The sequence below is a fragment of the Thunnus maccoyii genome, chromosome 10, assembly GCF_910596095.1.
Source record: "Thunnus maccoyii chromosome 10, fThuMac1.1, whole genome shotgun sequence".
Taxonomy (NCBI): Eukaryota; Metazoa; Chordata; class Actinopteri; order Scombriformes; family Scombridae; genus Thunnus; species Thunnus maccoyii.
The window spans coordinates 8,451,801-8,470,088 of NC_056542.1; the positions used below are offsets into that span (position 1 = coordinate 8,451,801).

The window sequence follows — 18,288 nt, forward strand, 5'->3', positions numbered from 1 at the left end:
ATTATCTGTCTCACACGTATAAACACATGCAAACATACACACACACACAAACAGGCACACACCAGTCCTCTTTTATTTAAATTTTTCCCAGGGTGCATGGTGTACAGGATGTTATCTATGTCAGTGCCGGCCCCTCATCCGTCTGAGTGGGTTTCTGAGGAATGCTGGAACGGGATGGAGGAGTTCCAAAGGGGGAGTGACGAGATAGAGAGAGAGAGAGAGAGAGAGAGAGACAGAAACTAGGAGAGAGAGAGAGAGAGAGAGAGAGAGAGAGACAGAGAGAGAGAGAGAGAGAGAGAGAGAGAGAGAGAGAGAGTATATATACATCCCAAGGAGCCTGGTGCTCACAGGCACAGCTGGACTACTGGATAACTGGACTGTAGCCCACTGGATATTTACCTAGAACGGTAAGTTCTTCTTATTTTCTGCTCTAATTCTTCTTTTCTGCATCTCCATCATTAACTTCACTACTTTACCATCATTTTTTAAGTTTTTTTTAAAAAAAATAAAATATAACAGAAGAAAGAAAGAAAGAAAGAAGGAAAGAAAGTAAGAAAGAAAGAAAGAAAGAAAGAAAAACACAATATTTCATTTTATTTGCTCAGTTTTTCTGACCATTATTGGAGCTGACCTGTATTAAGACCTTTGGGGAACTGTTTTTTTTTGAAGTCCTCGATCTTTTAGAGGTAAAATGTTTTTTTCAGCAGAAAAATGGCCTGCCAGAGGTAGAGATGAGTCGTTTGGCGGATGTGGTCTTGTTGAGGATTTGCGTATGTGGTCTCTATTAAAGCTCTTGAGCTCTGTAGCAAAGCATATCACATTGAAAGAGGAGAGCAGTGTTTGAGGTACTGTGTGGGACTCGCCTTTTTTCCCTTTCACAAAAATTTATTTCACCTTAAAAGAAGACCAACTTTTTTTAAATTGTTGTTTTACAAGGGAAGATATTTCCAAGCACAAAACCAACATAATAACCCAGTAAGTATTTTCCTTTCTTTTATTTTTTTTTCTACTGTAGATAAGAATGGAATTTAATTCTGTTATGTAATTACAAATTCAAATTTTGAATTGTGCACTTTTTTTGTTATTTTCATCACCTGGTTCACATAGAAATGTGGAAAAAATTGTAAAAGACACTGATGGCATGTGACTGAATAAAGTAAATCTAATTAGTGCAGTGATAGGAAAGGCTGTAAAATGACACCACTGATCTCATCACTGCAGCAATTATTGGTGAGCCCTTGTTCTGTACTTACATATAAACCCATATTTATCTCTTTTTCATGCCAAACCTTCAAAAAACATGATATTTGTGTGTGTTTGGTTTTAATTACATTATAGGCAGTAATGAGGAGGGAACTGTGATTGCATTATTAAACAAGTGGATTGGTGGGGATTTTTTTCTCTCAGACCTGGGTGTGCCTTTTTTTCTGAACTGGATATGGGCTCCAGGGGAGCTTGGTCATGTCTCTTGAGTATTTTACATAGAAAACTGTGCTGTCATTAGGAAAGTAAATCCCCCTTTTTTCACATATTGTGAACATCTGTGTTTGCTTTGGGTCTTGGCTATTGTTAGAGCGGTAAAAAACTAACATCCCAGTGGGCCAGTACTGCAATGTTGCACAATACGACATGTCATAATTCATGAGTACACATTCTATGTTTGATATTTATTCTGAATTGCCATCATGTGTGCGTCGTTTGTGTACTTTCTTGAGCTTTTTGGATATGTGTCAATGCCACCAAGGCTTAAAACAAGTCCCTGTCATTTACTGAGGCACTGAGGGTGTGGCATGAAACTGGATGCCTACATGTTCTGACATGACCTGCCATTTCCTTTATTGTAATAGGGTTTTGTTTGTCAGGGAAATTTCCTGTGAGAAAAAATGACTTTATGTCAGCTGATTCAAAATGTGACTGAAAAAAGAAATGAAATTTCTGAAATGTCATAAAATCACATGGTAATGAACTTTACAAGGGTTTCATTTTTCTTCTTCTTTCAGGTACCAGCAAAGTCTCTGACTGTGGAAAAAACACATTTGATTAGTTAGTGTGAATTAGATAAAATAAAGATGAACAAAGTGGCAGATTGGCTCGTGCAGAACAGGGACAAGATTGAGAAAGGTGTGGAGATCATGGGGCAAGCTTCTGAAGTGCTTGCCTCCACTGTGGGCCAACTTCACCCTGTCTTGGAGGCTGTGTTCGTGGCTTCAGCCGAGATACTCAGCAACCCAGAGAGCAAAGAGGCTCGCTACATGCAGCAGCAGTTTGAAATGGTCAACCAGAAACTTGAGGGGATCCAAGATGAGATTGATAAAATTGCTCTGGAGCTGCAGAGGACGACGATGAACAAGCAGAACTTTGATCGAGAGGCGCAGATGCTCAGCCAGTATGAAAAGTTTCAGGACTTTGTCAACGCCAAGCCAAAGTTCAAGGAGAAGAAGATGGAGAAGTTCCTCAGCCATTACGAGAACACTGATGGCGACTTGAACTTGGATGCCCTCTACAATGCTGTCACTGGGGAGAATACCTCAGGAGACCCAATGCTGGAAACAGTAGTCACCACAGAGGAGAGAAGCAGAAGGAAAGTTGAGGATTTCTGCGCCCGGCTGAAGAAGCTCTTTGTGGTGGGCATTATCGCTGTCATGGGCCATGCTGCCCTCAAGGAAGGAGTTGTCGGGGAGGAGATGGTCAAGAAGTGGCAAGACCGAATGGAGGATGTGGAGAAACGAATGAAAGCAGCTGTGGATGACTGTGCAGAGAATTTTGCAGATCAAGCCAAGCTGGACATGGAGCACCTGCTTCAGGAGAATCCCGGCACAGTCAGCACTGACTTCGCCAAATCCCTTCTGGATTCACTCGTTAAGAAATACGACTGGGTGAACTGGTCCGTAAGGGCTTTCAGCGAAAAGGAGCGCATTTTCTTTTTCAACTGGTTGGCAGGAAAGAAGTACCATGGAAGTGGTGGAGCCAACTGGTTTGACATTTTGACCAAGAACAAGATCAAAGTGGTGATCTCTTTCTGCATTGACCCCAAGCCCATTAACAAGAGTCAGATCCAGGAGCAGATTGAGCAGCAGAAGCTGAAGGGGGACATGATGGAAGTGGCTCTGTCTTTGAACAAGAGCTTCCCCAACTGCCTGGTCCATGCTGTCAGCCATTACAAGGAGGTGGTGGAGACCAACAACTTTCACGCGGATTGTTATTACTATGGGAAACACAAAAGAGCCTACCTCTGTATTCACCCCGAGTAGGCTCAAAGAATAATACAAAGTGTAGCTGCATATGGGAAGATACGATCTTCAGATAAGTCAATGAATGTCTTCACCAAATCCTGGAAATGCTTTTATAGAAATATAGAAAATTATTCATAAATATTGTCTGTGTTGATGCATAATCTGCTCTGTCTGGGTTCTGATTTGTGAATTATTGTCTAACTTGTACTGATTTTTATTCTTTTATTGTATCTTTCCTCTGTTGATATCATGCAGCAGCTTGAGGATGAGCCATACATACATCTCTCCATGCCAGCTTCAACTTACTGTTATGAAACATATAATGATTTTGTCCCCAATTGGACATTACTAGAGTTGGGCGATATGACGATCAAGAGATGATATCAATGTGTCGGTCACCAGAGATTTTGCCCTGCAGAGGTACCCTTTCCCTATCTCTTAAATATCTCTGGGTGTATCGGACGAATGTATGCAATGTTGTTAATCTAAAAGCATGACTGATTTATCAAATTGATTTTAATGTGATCTTTGCATTAATGTGAGGATGTACCTTGATTTGTCCATTTGGACTGGAAACATTTTTTGGTTATTTTGAGTTTCACAGCTCATTGTGGACTATTGAAAGCTCTAGAACAAGCGAGTAAGTGGACCTTGAGTTGATGCTACGCATTTAAATGAATACTTTTTGGGACATACGCTTATTTGCTTTCTTGGCAAGATTGATACCACTCTCATGTCTTGTACGGTAAATATGAAGCTACAGCCTGGAGATGGTTAGCGTAGCTTAGTACAAAGACTGGAAACAGGGGGGAACAGCTAGCCTAGCTCTGTCTGTCTCATAGCACCCCCAAAACTCAGTGTAAAAGTGTAAAAACAACAATTTTACAGTATTTCACACTCTGGGTTTGAAGGGACTAAACAAACTAGATTTAAGGTGTTAATAAGTGAGTTTCAGAGGTGCTGGTTGACCAATTTTGTTTACCGTTGGACAGTACCAGGCTAGCTGTTTCTCCATTGCATTCAGTTTTTATGCTAAGCTAAGCTAACCATCTGCTGCCTCTAACTCCATATTTAAAGGAGATATGAGAGTGGTATCAATCGTCTCATCTAACTCTCTGCAAGAAAGTGAATAAGCTTAATTCCCAAAAGTTATTCCTTTAAGTCAACATGGATCAGAAGACCTGAGGTACTTAGAATAATGGAAAGCTGCTGATGAGGACTGTGTGATATGATCAAAAGCTCCAGAACAAGTGATTAATTGGACTTTGAGTTGAAATTGTTTTGTCACTTTGTTATTTTTTCCATTGATAGTTTCTAAATTGTTTTTCCAGCACATGTACTTTCTATATACAACATATTGTATATATATTAAAATAAATTACATACTATAGAAGATTTTTTTCTTATCTCTCCTTCATAAAAATGTGTATAAAAAAATCTTCACTCAGATACTTATGCATATTTTACTTTAATTTGTAATAAACAACAAAATATGAATGTTTTTGTCATCATTGGTCATCATTAGGCTTATTCAAAAGCATTTTTTGAGTCAAAAACTTTTACAGTCAATGAGAATTATGACTAAGCGAAGAGGCATAATCGTCTGCTGACTGTATTTTTACTCAGAACAAATTCAAATAATCCTCTGCAACAGGTATAATGCTTTAATAACATGGCATTGTTTATCAAATGGGTGGAGGTTGATCTGTAACAACCTATTATGTTCATAACTTTTCTTCCACCACCCAAGTTTTTTTTTTTTTCTTTCTGTCTGACTGGGTGTGCCCCTGATCTGTAACATGAGAGCCACAAGACCAATAGGAAGTCAAACAGTCTGCAAGTTAGTATATTTCTTCCGCAAACTCTTTAAGGTGAGTTCATTTCTGTTCAAATTATGTTTCATACAGGACAGGCACATTTAGATTAACTGCGTGGTAATGATAGCACACTGTAGAAGGAAATGATCGATTCAACCTCAACGACTTGACTCAAGTCTCTCGTTACATAATCGAGCATTTTTCCTCCTTGACGCAGCGTAATAGTGTTTAATATTAAGTGCGCTTTCATATTTTGTTAACGCAGCTTCATTTAATAAAGTGAAGTGGGCGATTAGACGAATCTGCACATTTTAATGCAGACAAAACAAAAACTCTACTTTTATGGGCGTTGGTTGCCAACTCTGGTGCCACCGCTTCACTTTTTCCAGGAAGTGTACAACTTTTTAAAGGCGCGTTACCCACTTGTTTTGCGTTGAAACAAAAACCTAATCTGTGGTGTTAACCTGCGATGTTTGTTTGGCTCTCTGTCCTTCGGCTGTAAAATGATACAATTAGAGCCCTTGTACACGGACTGATCAATACATTTTCCATTAAGAGGGCACATTAACAGATCGCTTGTTTTTCTCTCAGTGGCTAGACTGAGTGGTCAGCTGTGAGAGGGAGGGTTTTGGTTATCTCTCCAGTCAGAGGAAGCTCTGGCATTAACATAAATGAAACCAGCTTTTCAGAGCCATTCTCTCTTTTCGGTTTGAAAAGAGTGTGTTTTCAGTGTGTAGATGCTGTTTTGCAATCACTAGCCAACACTTCATGAAACTGTATATCAGCAGTGATGGAAGATGTATTCAGATCCTTTACTTAAGTAAAAATACCAATACCATAATGTCAAAATACTCCATTACTGTACAAGTAAAGGTCCTGCATTTAAAATGTTACATAACTAATATTACAAAAGTATTATCAACAAAATGCAAAAAGTGCACACTTTGACTGGCATAGTATTATTATATATTGCATTATTAGATTGTTACTGATGCATCTAAAGTATGCGTAAACAGCATTTTACTGTTGTAGCTGGTTGAGATGGACCAAGTTTTTAGGTGGTTTAGTCCAGTGGTTCCCAATTTAGGGGTAAGGCCCCCTCCAAAGGGTCACGACATATATCTGAGGGGCTGTGAGATGACTATAGGGGTAGGAAAGAAGACAAATCAAAGTTGATCTACTTAAATCTGTTTGTTTTGTTTTGGGTTTTTTTTTTTAACTTTTCTTAAATGTTAACATTAAAATCTTGACTGTGAAACATTGGATTATGGTCCTCAAACTGTTATTTAAATGAACCATCTGAGAAGTTTAGAGGGAAATCTGTCTTTGGTGCAACTGTGAACAACTCATAAACATCTGAAATGTGACATGGAGCCCCAACTAGACAGGCTGGGCTTTTTGTAAGGGGTCATAATCCAAAACGGCTGGAAACCACTGGTTTAATCTGTAACAGTGTATTGTGTTAAATCATTATAGGATTTTTTAATGTATAATCTTAATCTGCAAAGTAATAGCTGTCAAATAAATGGAGTAAACAGTACAATGTATCCCTCTGAAATGTATAATATTAACAGTGTAAAGTAGCATGACATGGAAATACTCAAGAGAAGTACAAGTAGCCTACCTCAATATTGTGTTTAGTTACTTTCCACCACTGTATGTTAATATGAGTCGAGTACTGAATATTAGTTGAAGTGAAAACCTGACTTTTTATGCCTGTGGGCATTCATATCACTGTTATGTGAACTGCAGATGCACCTTCAGCTCTTTGTCTTTGGAAATGTGATTTCTACAAGCACTATTATGTTCGAATTGTCTGTGTGAAGGTGCTTCACATGCACTCAGACTGCAGTTACACAACCCATGGGACCCTGAGAAAGAGAGAGAACAACAGAGGAAAAGAGGAATCACAGTTTTAACATGGTCAAATCAAATAAGATACAGCGACTGTAAAAGCTCATCCGGCTGGAATTTCTTGTACTTTGTTGTTTTTGTTCTCAAGTCATAGAAGGAAATTATTCAAATATCACAATTATAGCAGTTTTAGAGATATGTAGTTGATATTCAAAGGCTCATTTAACGGAATTGTGTGATATTTTGGGAAATACGCTGATTGACTTTCTTGCAGAAAGATGAGAAGATTGATACCACTCTCAGAAATGCGAATATGAAGCTACAGCAGAGCCAGCAGATAGTTAGCTTAGCTTAGCACAAAGACTGGCTACAGGGGGAAACAGCTAGCCTGGCTCTGTCAAAACCTGCCAACCAGCACCTGTAAACCTCTCTAATTAACATGTTACATCTCATTAGCTTAATCCATGTAAAAATAACAAGTTGGGGTTTAAAGGGGTGTAGGGGAGTCACTGCCTCCGGCCAAGAAATAGACTGGCGCATAAACCCCCAAGAAACCACAAGATGTAATTTTTACACTTTCTGGATTTTGTAAACAAACAAGATGTGTGGTTTCAGTCTTTATGCTAAGATAAGCTAGCTGTCTCCTGGTTGTAGATTCATATTTACTGTATTGACATGAAAGCGGTTTCAATCTCCTCATCTACCTCTCGCCAAGAAAATGAATATGCACATTCCCTAAAATGTTTAACTATTCCTTTAGTTGTGGACATATAAAACAGAACATATTTGGTCTAATCTGTATATAAATATTGGAAATCAGTCAGTCTAGAGATCCATTTTGTTTATAGATGTGTGCAGATGTGTCTGACAGCTGCAGAAGTGTGTGATGCATCAAGCTGAGAAATGGGTGCTGTCTTCTCACTGCAATCTTCTGCAGTCTAGCAAGATAAACCCCCTTGGGACAAACCTCAGCAGAGAAACAAATGAGCTGACAGACTATTTTCCATTGTCTTGTTGCTGTGGTAACTTGCTGAGTTTCACTGGAAAATGCACCCTTGCCCAGCAAGTTTAACCTCTTCTACTTAATCACTTCCCATGCTTGCTGCTCCAATATTGACTGGGCTGCTTCTCCTTCAGCCAAAACACTACACAATTTAAAAAAAACTGGAGTAAACAACACTGTGAAGGCCAGAAACCTCTATTAAAACATGTGAAGACATGTCCTTTATCCACAGCTGCTCCATCCACAGTGAATGTGAGACTGACTTTGTGAGGCCAGTGGATGATTGTACAGTGATTATGTACCAAAAATGTGATTACCTACATTTTCCAATTTTCTTAAAGGACATGTCTGAACATGCCCGGGAAATCAGGCCATGGTGCTCATACAGGCAGCTACGTTTCAGTTTGATTTCTCTGGCTTCTAGCTTTTGGGAGGAGTTATGTGTGTTCACAAATATCAGATGTTATTAAGGCTAGATAACATTCTTCAAGTACACTGAATGTCAGACAGGAAGAAAGGAGTTACAGACAGAGTAACAACACTTGGGCAAAACAATCTAAACTCAAATACCACTTAGAGAATAATAGCTCTTCCCAGAGCTTTCACACAGTCCTCATTCTGCGGACAGAGTTTTCTCAGTTGTCATGGAAATGGACCTGTTGTCATGCATGCTCAGTAGCTGTTATGACTTCATCACTAGTGCTTTTATGACCCCTCATCCCTTTGGCTTAAATTTAAAGGACTAGTTTGACATTTTGGGAAATACTTTTCCGGTTTCTTTCAGCAAGGTAACTGAGATCAGTACCACTCTCATATTTGTCTGTTCAGATGAAGTTGGAGCCAGCAGCCTGTTAGCTTATCATAGCATAAAGACTGGAATCAGGGGGAAACAGCTAGCCTGGCTCTGTCCAAAGGAAACAAAATCCATGTCTATTAGCACGTCTAAATATCACTATTAACACAAACATTTTTACACTTAAGGTTTGGTACAGATTAAAAAAGCAAGATATAATGGGTTGATTAGTGACCTTCAAAGGTGTTTAGCGGATTTTGTTTGAACAGAGCCCCTTGTTTCCAGTTTTTATGCAATTTCCCAAAATATCTGTCAATCTATAACCATTCCTTTATGTTGATTTTAATCTGTACTGTTGTAATTTTTGTAATTCTTGTTAGAAGCCAGACTGTGTTGTTCCATGTTGTCTTACATAACAAGTCATACTCTAATAGTGCATCGCTTGTTTAACATCTTTTCCCCTTTTTGGCTATCCTCACTATTTCCACAATGTGTTTTTTTAAAATAAAGCTGTTGATTTCCCCACAGTAAACATACACTTAACATACAAACAGTTCAACCCGTAAAGGACATCCATTACTGCTGAATTCCCTTTGCGTTGTTGACTCATTGCTAACTGGGTGTGGCCAGCAGCCAGCACTGAAGCTCACTTGGCTGTTTCTCTCTTTCCTTATCAGTTTCTGCTGTGTTGTAAGAGGAGCAAGAGAGCAGGCCGCAGTCCAACGACACTGGAACAGAGCTGTAAGTAAATCAAGAAAACACTGCGTTTTTTTCTGTCACTAAACTAAAATGGCTGATACTTCCTCCTCTTTTTTAAACCTCAGTTTGTATTGTGCTTCATTCTTAATAGTGTAGCTTAAATATCAACTCAGGAATCATTTTGTCTTTTCTCTTGTTAGAATCAGTCTGAGCAACATCAGCAAACATGGCAAACCAACTACAACAGCTTATAGCAGAGAAGAAGAATATGGTGGAGACCGTGATGGAAGTGTTTGAACAGGGAGCTGAAGTGGTGGCCAGTATCGCCGGTGACCTCTTCCCCGTTTTCTCTATCGCTGCCCCCATTGTTAAACTGGCTCTGGACAATGTGGAGAGCAAAGAGGCCGCATTCATGAAGGAGCAATTCCAGAAGGTCCGTGAGCGTCTGGAGGTGGTCTCAGAGGAGATTCAGCGGATCAACGATGAGATCAAGAAAAGCGGGGTGGATGCTGCGTATTTCTCAGTGGAGGAAAACATCACAAATCAGTTCAGGAAGTACATGGACATCCTCAACGCCAAACCTAAATTCCGGGATGTCAAGAAGAAGCTTTTCTTGGAACATTTTGCCAAGACCGGTGGTGACAAAAACCTGAACACACTCTACAACGCTGTGACGGGAGATAACTTCTCTGGGGAGTCTGTGCTCGAGATCACCCTGAACTACGAGGAGAAAAGTCGCCGGGCGATGGAGGACTTCTGCGCCAGGCTGAAGAAGCTGTTCTGCATCGGGCTCATCGCTCTGTTGGGCCACTCTGCTCTAAAGGAATATGATGGGGAGGAGGAGGAACTCCTGAAAGACTGGGGTGAGAAGATGAAGGCGGTCCAGGCTAAAATGAACGCTGTGATCGAAGACTGCATCCTCAGCTTCCCCAAACAAGCTGAGCTGGATTCCCGTCGACTGGTGAGAGACCAGTCGGAACTAAGCAACCAGCAGCTAGCTGATGCTATCATAGAGAATCTAAAGAAGAAGTATGATTGGGTGGGCTGGTCTGTGCGTATTTACAGGATCCCTTCAGGCCTGTTTGCCAACAAGAAGGATTACCACTGCGCCACAGGGAAGAGTCGCTTCCAGGTCCCTTCATCGGATGAGAAACTTAACATTGTGGTGTCCTACAGCTCCTCCCCTGAGCCTGTGGATAAGAATCACATCCAGCAGCTGATCCAGAGTCAGAAGAAAATCACAGTGGTGGGTGTTGCAGAGCTTTTGTTTGAGAAGTTGCCTGGCTCCTGTGTGGTCCACACAGTCAAAACCAGCAAAGACCTAGCCTGCTCCTGGAGCTTCACCGATGAGCTTCACTACTGGGAGGAGCACAAAAACTTCTACGTCTGCGTTCACTCTGCTTGAAGAGTCAGATGCTCAAAAAGTCTATATGTATAGGCAACTTCATATTTGCACAAATAATATCACCACTGCTGCCTATCTGCTTCCCTCAAGCAGTGAAATATTTCACAATATGTGCCTTAACTGAGTTGGCCTCTTTTTCTCATGCTTGCTGCAGGTTTCCTGCAGACATGAAGGGCATCCACAAGAAACCAACACAAATTATATTATTTTACTAACAGTAATGTCTTTTCTGATCTCCTGCAGCTGTGATTTCCTTAGTTCTCAGTACAGACAAAAGTGCTCACCTCTTGGTTTAGGCTGCATTATATTCTCTTTTTGTTACGAAATTGGTTGATTTTGAAATGTAATGATCTCCAAGCTGACTGTTAGCAAGAAATTCTAGCATAACATCTTCAACTTTATTTTCTTCTGACTTTATAAATTTCAGGAGGAAGCGGTTGATTTGTTACAAGGTGGACGTGTCGGGAAATTTGTTGATTTATAGAATCCAGCTGTCTAGCAGAGATTATGCTTCTCTGGTAGTGATAAGCAGTGACCTCACCCTGTTGAGGACGTGTACACCAAAGTCATGACAGAAAAGGTCTCCAGACATTTACAGAGACTGAAACAGAAGCTTTAAAGCCTTCATTTTGACTTATTTTCTTGTATTCATCTGATACAAAATAGTAAACCCTGTTACTGGCTGTTGTACAGTATGAACAGCATGTAGCTCATACATGGTGCAAGCTTCAGTGCAGCTCACAGGGCTGAAAGTGAAGAATGGCACCGATAAAACTTTATACACACCCTGCCATGAATATGCAGAGGTGTGGTGACGGCAACACTTTGTTTACATACAGATAGATGCCTAGCATAGCTGTTCTTGTGTCACAGCTGTGCCTGTGCTGTTGTGCAACACAAACTGGAATCTTACATCCACTCAAAACCCTGAACTTCATTTATTTTGTTTTTTTCATGTATTTGTATGTATTTTTGTTTTGTTTTGTTTTGGTCATGTATTTGGGATCTTTTTACGATGAGATTTTGATCAAAATTTGCATAATCTGACCGTGACGTAGTACAAGGTGTTTGGAGGTAGATTGACACTATGTTGTGAGAACAAAAATATATCATGGAGGCACTGCAGAACAATTCCTTACTCTTGTATGTCACTGACATGTTTTGATGGGGTTTTTTTAAAAATATTTTGTGTGATATTGTAAAGCACTGTAGTCTGTAATGTGTGTTTCTTCTTTGTGTCTTGTTTATATGTTATTGCCTGGGTTTTGACTTACTAATAAAAAAAATTGAACATTTTATCATATGACCAAAGTATTCCCCATATTTACTGTACAATTATTGATGGAAATGTTTATGTTGCACAACTGTTATATGTTATTTGCATATCCACACAACATATTTGATGGGTTATCGGTGTCTCTGATTCAAAATACTCTTGGTACACCAAAGAAATGAATGTAGAGAAACTTTTAAATAAACTCAACCATGTATCATCTTTTGTTTGTTTTTTGGATTATTTATTATGGTTTTGTGGTGCGCTGTTAAAGTAAAATGAGACTAAAACTGCAGGAATTTAAATCCATATAAGCTGCTATTAACTAACATAAAACATCTGATTACTAATTCCAGCACATATGACAGATATTGTTGCTAATATTTGTGGTTACTCTTTGAAAACATTTATATATCTACAGTAAATGTTTGCCATGCATGCATCATACAAACACATTTTTATCTTTTTCTTTAGTATTTTATTGACTCTTGAAGGAAAAACATACACATTTGTTTGTCAGCATCAGCAACAGAGCTGAGTTGGAGTTGCTCAAAGACACTTCAGAGACTTCGGGACCTGCTGGTTGTAGGACGCCTTTTTCCAGGTTAGCTCACCATGTTCCCAGTAAGCAGTATTGTACTGTATTCACACACATCACACCACACCAGCTGAAATCAAATGTCATATGTACTGTGCAGATAAACAGCTCAGACTTGAATGAGTACTGTATCACATTCCTCTCCAGTTATGTGCCATTGAGCCAAGTGTTTACTTTAACAACAAAATTCCGCTAGAGAATTTTTACAGCTTAAACAAAAAAGCAAAAGGATATTATGGGTTAGCTAGTTTGGAAACACCCACAGCGCTCTATAATTATGTGGTCGTGGCTATTCTATCTTCGGCACATAAGGACTCATGTCCCTGCTGTACATTACAGTGGCAGGTCAAGAATGAACAAGTGCAAAGAAAAACAAGTGGGTCAAAGATTTCTGTCCAATCATGTTTTTACTGAGTTTTTTTTTGGATTGGACACAAGCGGAAGGGAATTCTGAGTTAGTAAAAGTCATTCACACTCTTAATCAACACTGTTTAATAAATATTTGATATATAAATCTCGATTCAAAACATAATGTTTAGATTTGAATAAGTTAAATTTTTAATCAGAGGAGAAGTGTCTGAAATTACAAGGTACCCATAGTGAGATTTGATCATTTAACCTCTCTAAAGGCCAACACAGTGAACTCAAACTACATATGACCTCTGACCTTTTATGATGACATGAAAACAAAAAACAAATAAATCTAAAAAAAAGGTTGGGAACCTCTGTTCAAGTGCCACAGTCTACTCTGTCTCTGCATCTACATGTTTAAAGTCCCTTAATTTATTCATACAGCTATTTATCACAAGCAAGCATCATCTAAAGACTCTAAAGGGATTAAAAATACAAACATAGGGGAAAAGAAAAGACAAGAAAAGAAAAACCTTACTGCACTGTGAACTCTCCTGAAATTCCTTGAAAGAAAATACAGTAGGTGCAGAACAATAATATGTGCAACATGGAGTTATAGTTTATATGACAAGAGAAAGAGAAAGGTAAAAGAAGAGATGGGACATTGGCCAGTGCCAGCATTTGGAAACATATTAGGAAATTCTGTCATAACATCGGAAACTGCTTCATACATTTAGGGAGCTCTTTTGATGTCATGAAAAATACTCCAATTACCAAACATGGCTTAGAGAGGAGACAGACCTTGTAGTCTGGATACCTGTTTGCCAATGGAACAAAAACTGAGACAGAAGGAATTTCAACTTTTCCTTTGCATCTTAATGAACCAAATCTCTCAGTTTCCAGTTCTTTCCAAATTTCCACTGGCAAGTGACCCAGTTACATCGATGCTCAGTGAGCTGAGGCACACACACTGCTTCATCAGCAATTTTGAGAAAAATGCTTACGGGCAATGAAAACAGTAACATCAACACTGCAGAGCACTTTTATAGAATACTTTGGATCATTTTTAAAGCTTTCAGTAACTGCTTTTTTAGCCATTTGTTGGCAGTAGAAACAAGCGGTGAACACAACACTGATGTTTTATCATCTTTTAAAGTGAAACCAAGCAGTTCACACATCTAGCAGACACAGGGCAACATTATCATTCATTTGAAGTCATGTTTCTGTCCACCTGATGAATGTCCAATATTCATTCTCCTTTTAGCTCAGATCTGGTCTCCACTAACTCCTGAGGGACATATTTAAATGCTCAAATGTGTTTGCCAGCTGGTGGCTAACTTTGTCTGTCCAATAGTGTACTGTGGGTTTTAGAGGGGTTTTTTTTTTAAAACAGATGCCTGCTGCAGCTGAAAATGACAGGAGCAGTGAGAGTGAATCAAAACAGCAAAACAATGAGCTGAAAGTCGCTATAAAGCTCTGTAGAGCAAAGTTAGGTGATATTTCTCTGTAGGTTCATCACTACAAGTGACACAGTTCACATGACCTCTAGATATTTGATCCATGAGTGTTAGAAAAACACTGATTATAGCTGCTTTGTTTATGTGTATGTAACAACATCCTGGAATGTGGTGGGAATGCCTGATAAACAGAGAATAAATAAAGTATTCAGAGGAGCTGAGGGGCTGGCTGGAACACAAGAAAGGACATATATCAGTTTATTATCATCTTCTGTCTAGTGATTATGAAGGATGAAGGACATTCTTTGCAGGTGGACACCATGAACTATTGTACTGAACATAGCGACCAGCTGAGGCTGCTTATCACACACACTTAACAGCTAGGATGACATTAATTTTTATGTGAGAAAGAAGGGTTTTTAATAGCTTCTGTGATTTGCTTTTATGTTTTTTACTTTTTATTTGTGTGTATATATTTATATTATGTTTTGGATAATATAGATGTGAGCACTGAAATTTCCATGACTTTCCACCTTGACCTTGACCTCGACCTTGATCTCAAATGAATGGCATTGGAGGCAATGGGATCCATAGAGTGAATAACGCATGACACCGAGACTTTGACTTGTACAAAAGAACCAAGAAATAATATAAGTGAACATAAAGATAGATTTTAGGAAAAAAATCACTACTACAATACTTAACACTGCACATGAGCTAATGATGCTAAATAATCCATATTTATCCAAATTTTTGCAACAACAAAATTGGGAATCTAAATAAGACTTCAGTATTGGAAATATAATGATATACCAGAAGTATTAAATGTGTTCAGTGTCAAAGGGTTTTGGTACTGCAGCTCCGTGTGGAGCTGTGTGGAAAGGCTACAGGCCAATATCTGTCTACGCCCGGGTGGGTTAAAGGGGCTGCTCACATTAAACCGTTGAATAGGCGAAGTGATGCTTTTAATCAGACCAGAATTACTCTTCCATGAATATGATTTGGCCACACAGCCCTGCATTGAGCCCGGCCCATCAGGTGACCTCAGGAACGCAGAAAAACATCACGTGGCAACGAAAAGATTCGTCCGCCTTGCAGGAATACATTGTATTACCACCCATCACCTCAGTACAACCCTCAGCTCTGACTTAATTCAGTCTCAGTGGAAATAGCAGTCATTTTGGTTAAAAAAAAAAAAAAAAAAAGCACACATATTTTCATCAGATGGTGCAGGTTCCAGTGATTTGCTGGCTGCTCACTGATGGGAGGAGCTAAAGTCCTGAGACACATATTGTGCTCAGAGCTCTGAATGCAGCTCTGCATGCAGCTCACTTCAGTATTATGAAACGAATATATTGGGTTTCTGTCATGAATCATTTGATGCTGAGCTAAGTGAAGGCTTCAAAGAAAACCCAATGAAGTTAGTCAGTTACTAATAATCTTCCACGCAGGGTCGAGTCCTTGATCCCTCTTTAAAGGACTTCATTGTGGGACAGCTACTGTAGCCTACATCCAAATCCAAATTTAGTTATTTTTAATCACTTTCAGTGAAGTGTTGTAGCAGTATAAGGTTTAGGGATGATTATTTTCACAAATGATTTTTCTTGTTACGATGTGTAATTGTTTTATTGGTCGTTCTTAAAGGGGACGTATCATGCACATTTCCAGGTCTTTATTTATATTCTGGAGCTTATCTTATACTGGCCATTTATGCAGCTTCTCAGTTCAGCCTCTGTCTGAAACAGGCTGTTTTAGCCCCCCCCCCCCCCTCAGTGAGCCCACTCTTTTCTGATTGGTTAGCGTCCGGAAGCTGCTCCCTGGCAGATTCCCGGCAGTTCCAGAGGCTACGCAAACAAAGAGTAGTAGTCGGATTTCACTTCTTTTTATCTCGTTCTTTACACAAAATATAAACTCAACTACATCCGTACATGTTCGAGCCCAAATCCAATCAGAAATATGCAAGTGGACAACACGCACAACCCGCTGAACAATGTTAGCAACAAAGGCTATGGAATGGACAGCTGTCTGTGGGCATGCGCAATCTGATGCCAGTTCGATATGGAAGTAGGGGTAACTGGCTTTTGACTCGAAGGCATCATTTTTACGTACGTTCACCTCAATATGTTATGTCCCCTTTAATAATGTAGTGTAAAATAAATCAGCTGATCTATGACAGGCCTTGAATGACACTGACAAGGGGGATATCCCTCTCACTATGAATAACCAAAAACCACTATATAAAGATTTCCAAAGTTTGTCTATTATCTGAGAAATGTTCCCCTCTGTGGAGATATTCCTAAAATAAACTAAAAAAAAAAAGATGTCAGAAAAACAGCCTAATGAGACTTATCACAATAACCAACTGAGCACAGCTGGCCCTGCTTGTGAGAGTTTACTGTTGTGTAATTCATCTCTCCTGGACACTTACTGTGTTTCTCATTAGCTGCTGTTGTATTGATGTCGCTCAACAGTGGAAAAGTGGAGTATTTGAGACGTTGAGCTTTTTAGTGTATAATGCTACTGATAAAAAACAAAAACAAAGACTTTGCTTCTGTGTGTGCCGGATGGATCACATGGTACCAGTCATTTGTTCTTCTTTCGATTGATTGTCACTTAAAGCAGCTCTAATTATTATTTTTATATCAACAGTGGATCAAATGACAGCATGTAACGTGAAAGGAGCTGATTGTAGTGACTCACCTCAGCTCCCCTGAGCATTTTAATATTTTTCAGCTCATTTCTTTTGGTTTGTAGGTAGTAATGTGTCAATGTTGAGCTGACCCCAAAACCAAAGAAGTCTGTTCCACTGAGTAAGCTGCGAAAGAATTTGTGGGGGAGAAAAAAAATGCAAACTTGTTGACTTTTTGTATCTCTGTCATCATGTTTTCACTCAGCACCTTTTGGTCCCCTTCTTCACCCCTGTTATTGCGATCCTGTGTCCTCCCTCCTTACATACCAACATCCAGGCAAGACCCAACAAGTTTATGTGGCACTGCTACCACACTATGCGCCAAAGAAACTTCTCTACAATGGAGCTTTAGTGATGGTATCACAGTTATTGTTTTCAAAATGTAACCTGAGGCTTCTTTCTGATCCTTTGCTCAAACAAACAATGACACCAGCACAAACTATCCAAACCCTCAAGTCACCATATCCACCCTCTTCAGTTTTTAAAATAACTCCTGACTGGTTTCTCTCTCATTGCACAGCAAATTAAAAGGTTTGGCGCTGTAACTCTGGCGTGGTTTGATTTTCTTAAACAACTGTATACTAAAAAATCAAACAATATCCTCTTGAACACCTACTCAACTGTTCTGATGAGGTACACATGTGACCACCTGGGTAGCTGCAGTATTTTTTTAACCTAGTTTATTTAACCAGAGAAGTATCACTGAGAGCAATATTCTCCTCTGTTACATTCATACACCTTTGAAAAAGCATGTGAATTATTCACATGTGGATCATAATTTCACGTGTGAAAAATTCCTATAATACGCACAAGGTTTTTATACATTTAATGTGATTAATTCACATGATACCAGCGCATGATATGAAGATATTTCATAAATGTAAGAAATCACATGTAAAAATATGAAACAGCATTTCTCATGTGATAAATTCCTATATATGCATTAATGTTTTTTAGACAGTTAACATATAAAATACCATGTCATATGTCACATGTAAAGATCATATTTAATGCATGAAAAAATTAGTTTCACATGTACTTTTTTGGAAGGGTGTTGAGGGGTTAAGGGTGTTGCTCAAGGGCACCTTTTATACAATATATGGTAGTAATGAAGGA

General features: G+C 39.1%; 2 protein-coding genes across 5 annotated transcripts; both read left to right on the forward strand.

Annotated features, from left to right (window-relative positions):
* The first annotated feature begins 321 nt into the window (after positions 1-321).
* rpz4 (rapunzel 4) lies at positions 322-12,298 on the forward strand. 3 transcript variants are annotated; one of them, XM_042424724.1, is made up of 3 exons: positions 322-407; positions 9,378-9,441; positions 9,600-12,298. In XM_042424724.1, the coding sequence occupies exon 3, from the start codon at positions 9,626-9,628 to the stop codon at positions 10,802-10,804; it is 1,179 nt and encodes a 392-aa protein (XP_042280658.1). In that variant the 5' UTR covers positions 322-407; positions 9,378-9,441; positions 9,600-9,625; the 3' UTR covers positions 10,805-12,298. The 3 variants fall into 3 exon arrangements, with proteins under 3 accessions (XP_042280658.1, XP_042280656.1, XP_042280659.1); XM_042424722.1 differs by lacking the exon at positions 322-407 and adding an exon at positions 4,975-5,104; XM_042424725.1 differs by lacking the exon at positions 322-407 and adding an exon at positions 7,388-8,695.
* rpz5 (rapunzel 5) lies at positions 526-4,641 on the forward strand. Of its 2 annotated transcripts, none has more exons than XM_042424720.1 (2): positions 526-975; positions 2,001-4,641. In XM_042424720.1, exon 2 carries the CDS (start codon positions 2,070-2,072, stop codon positions 3,249-3,251), a length of 1,182 nt encoding a protein of 393 aa, XP_042280654.1. In that variant the 5' UTR covers positions 526-975; positions 2,001-2,069; the 3' UTR covers positions 3,252-4,641. The 2 variants fall into 2 exon arrangements, with proteins under 2 accessions (XP_042280654.1, XP_042280655.1); XM_042424721.1 differs by lacking the exon at positions 526-975 and adding an exon at positions 1,026-1,230.
* Positions 12,299-18,288: the final 5,990 nt, after the last annotated feature.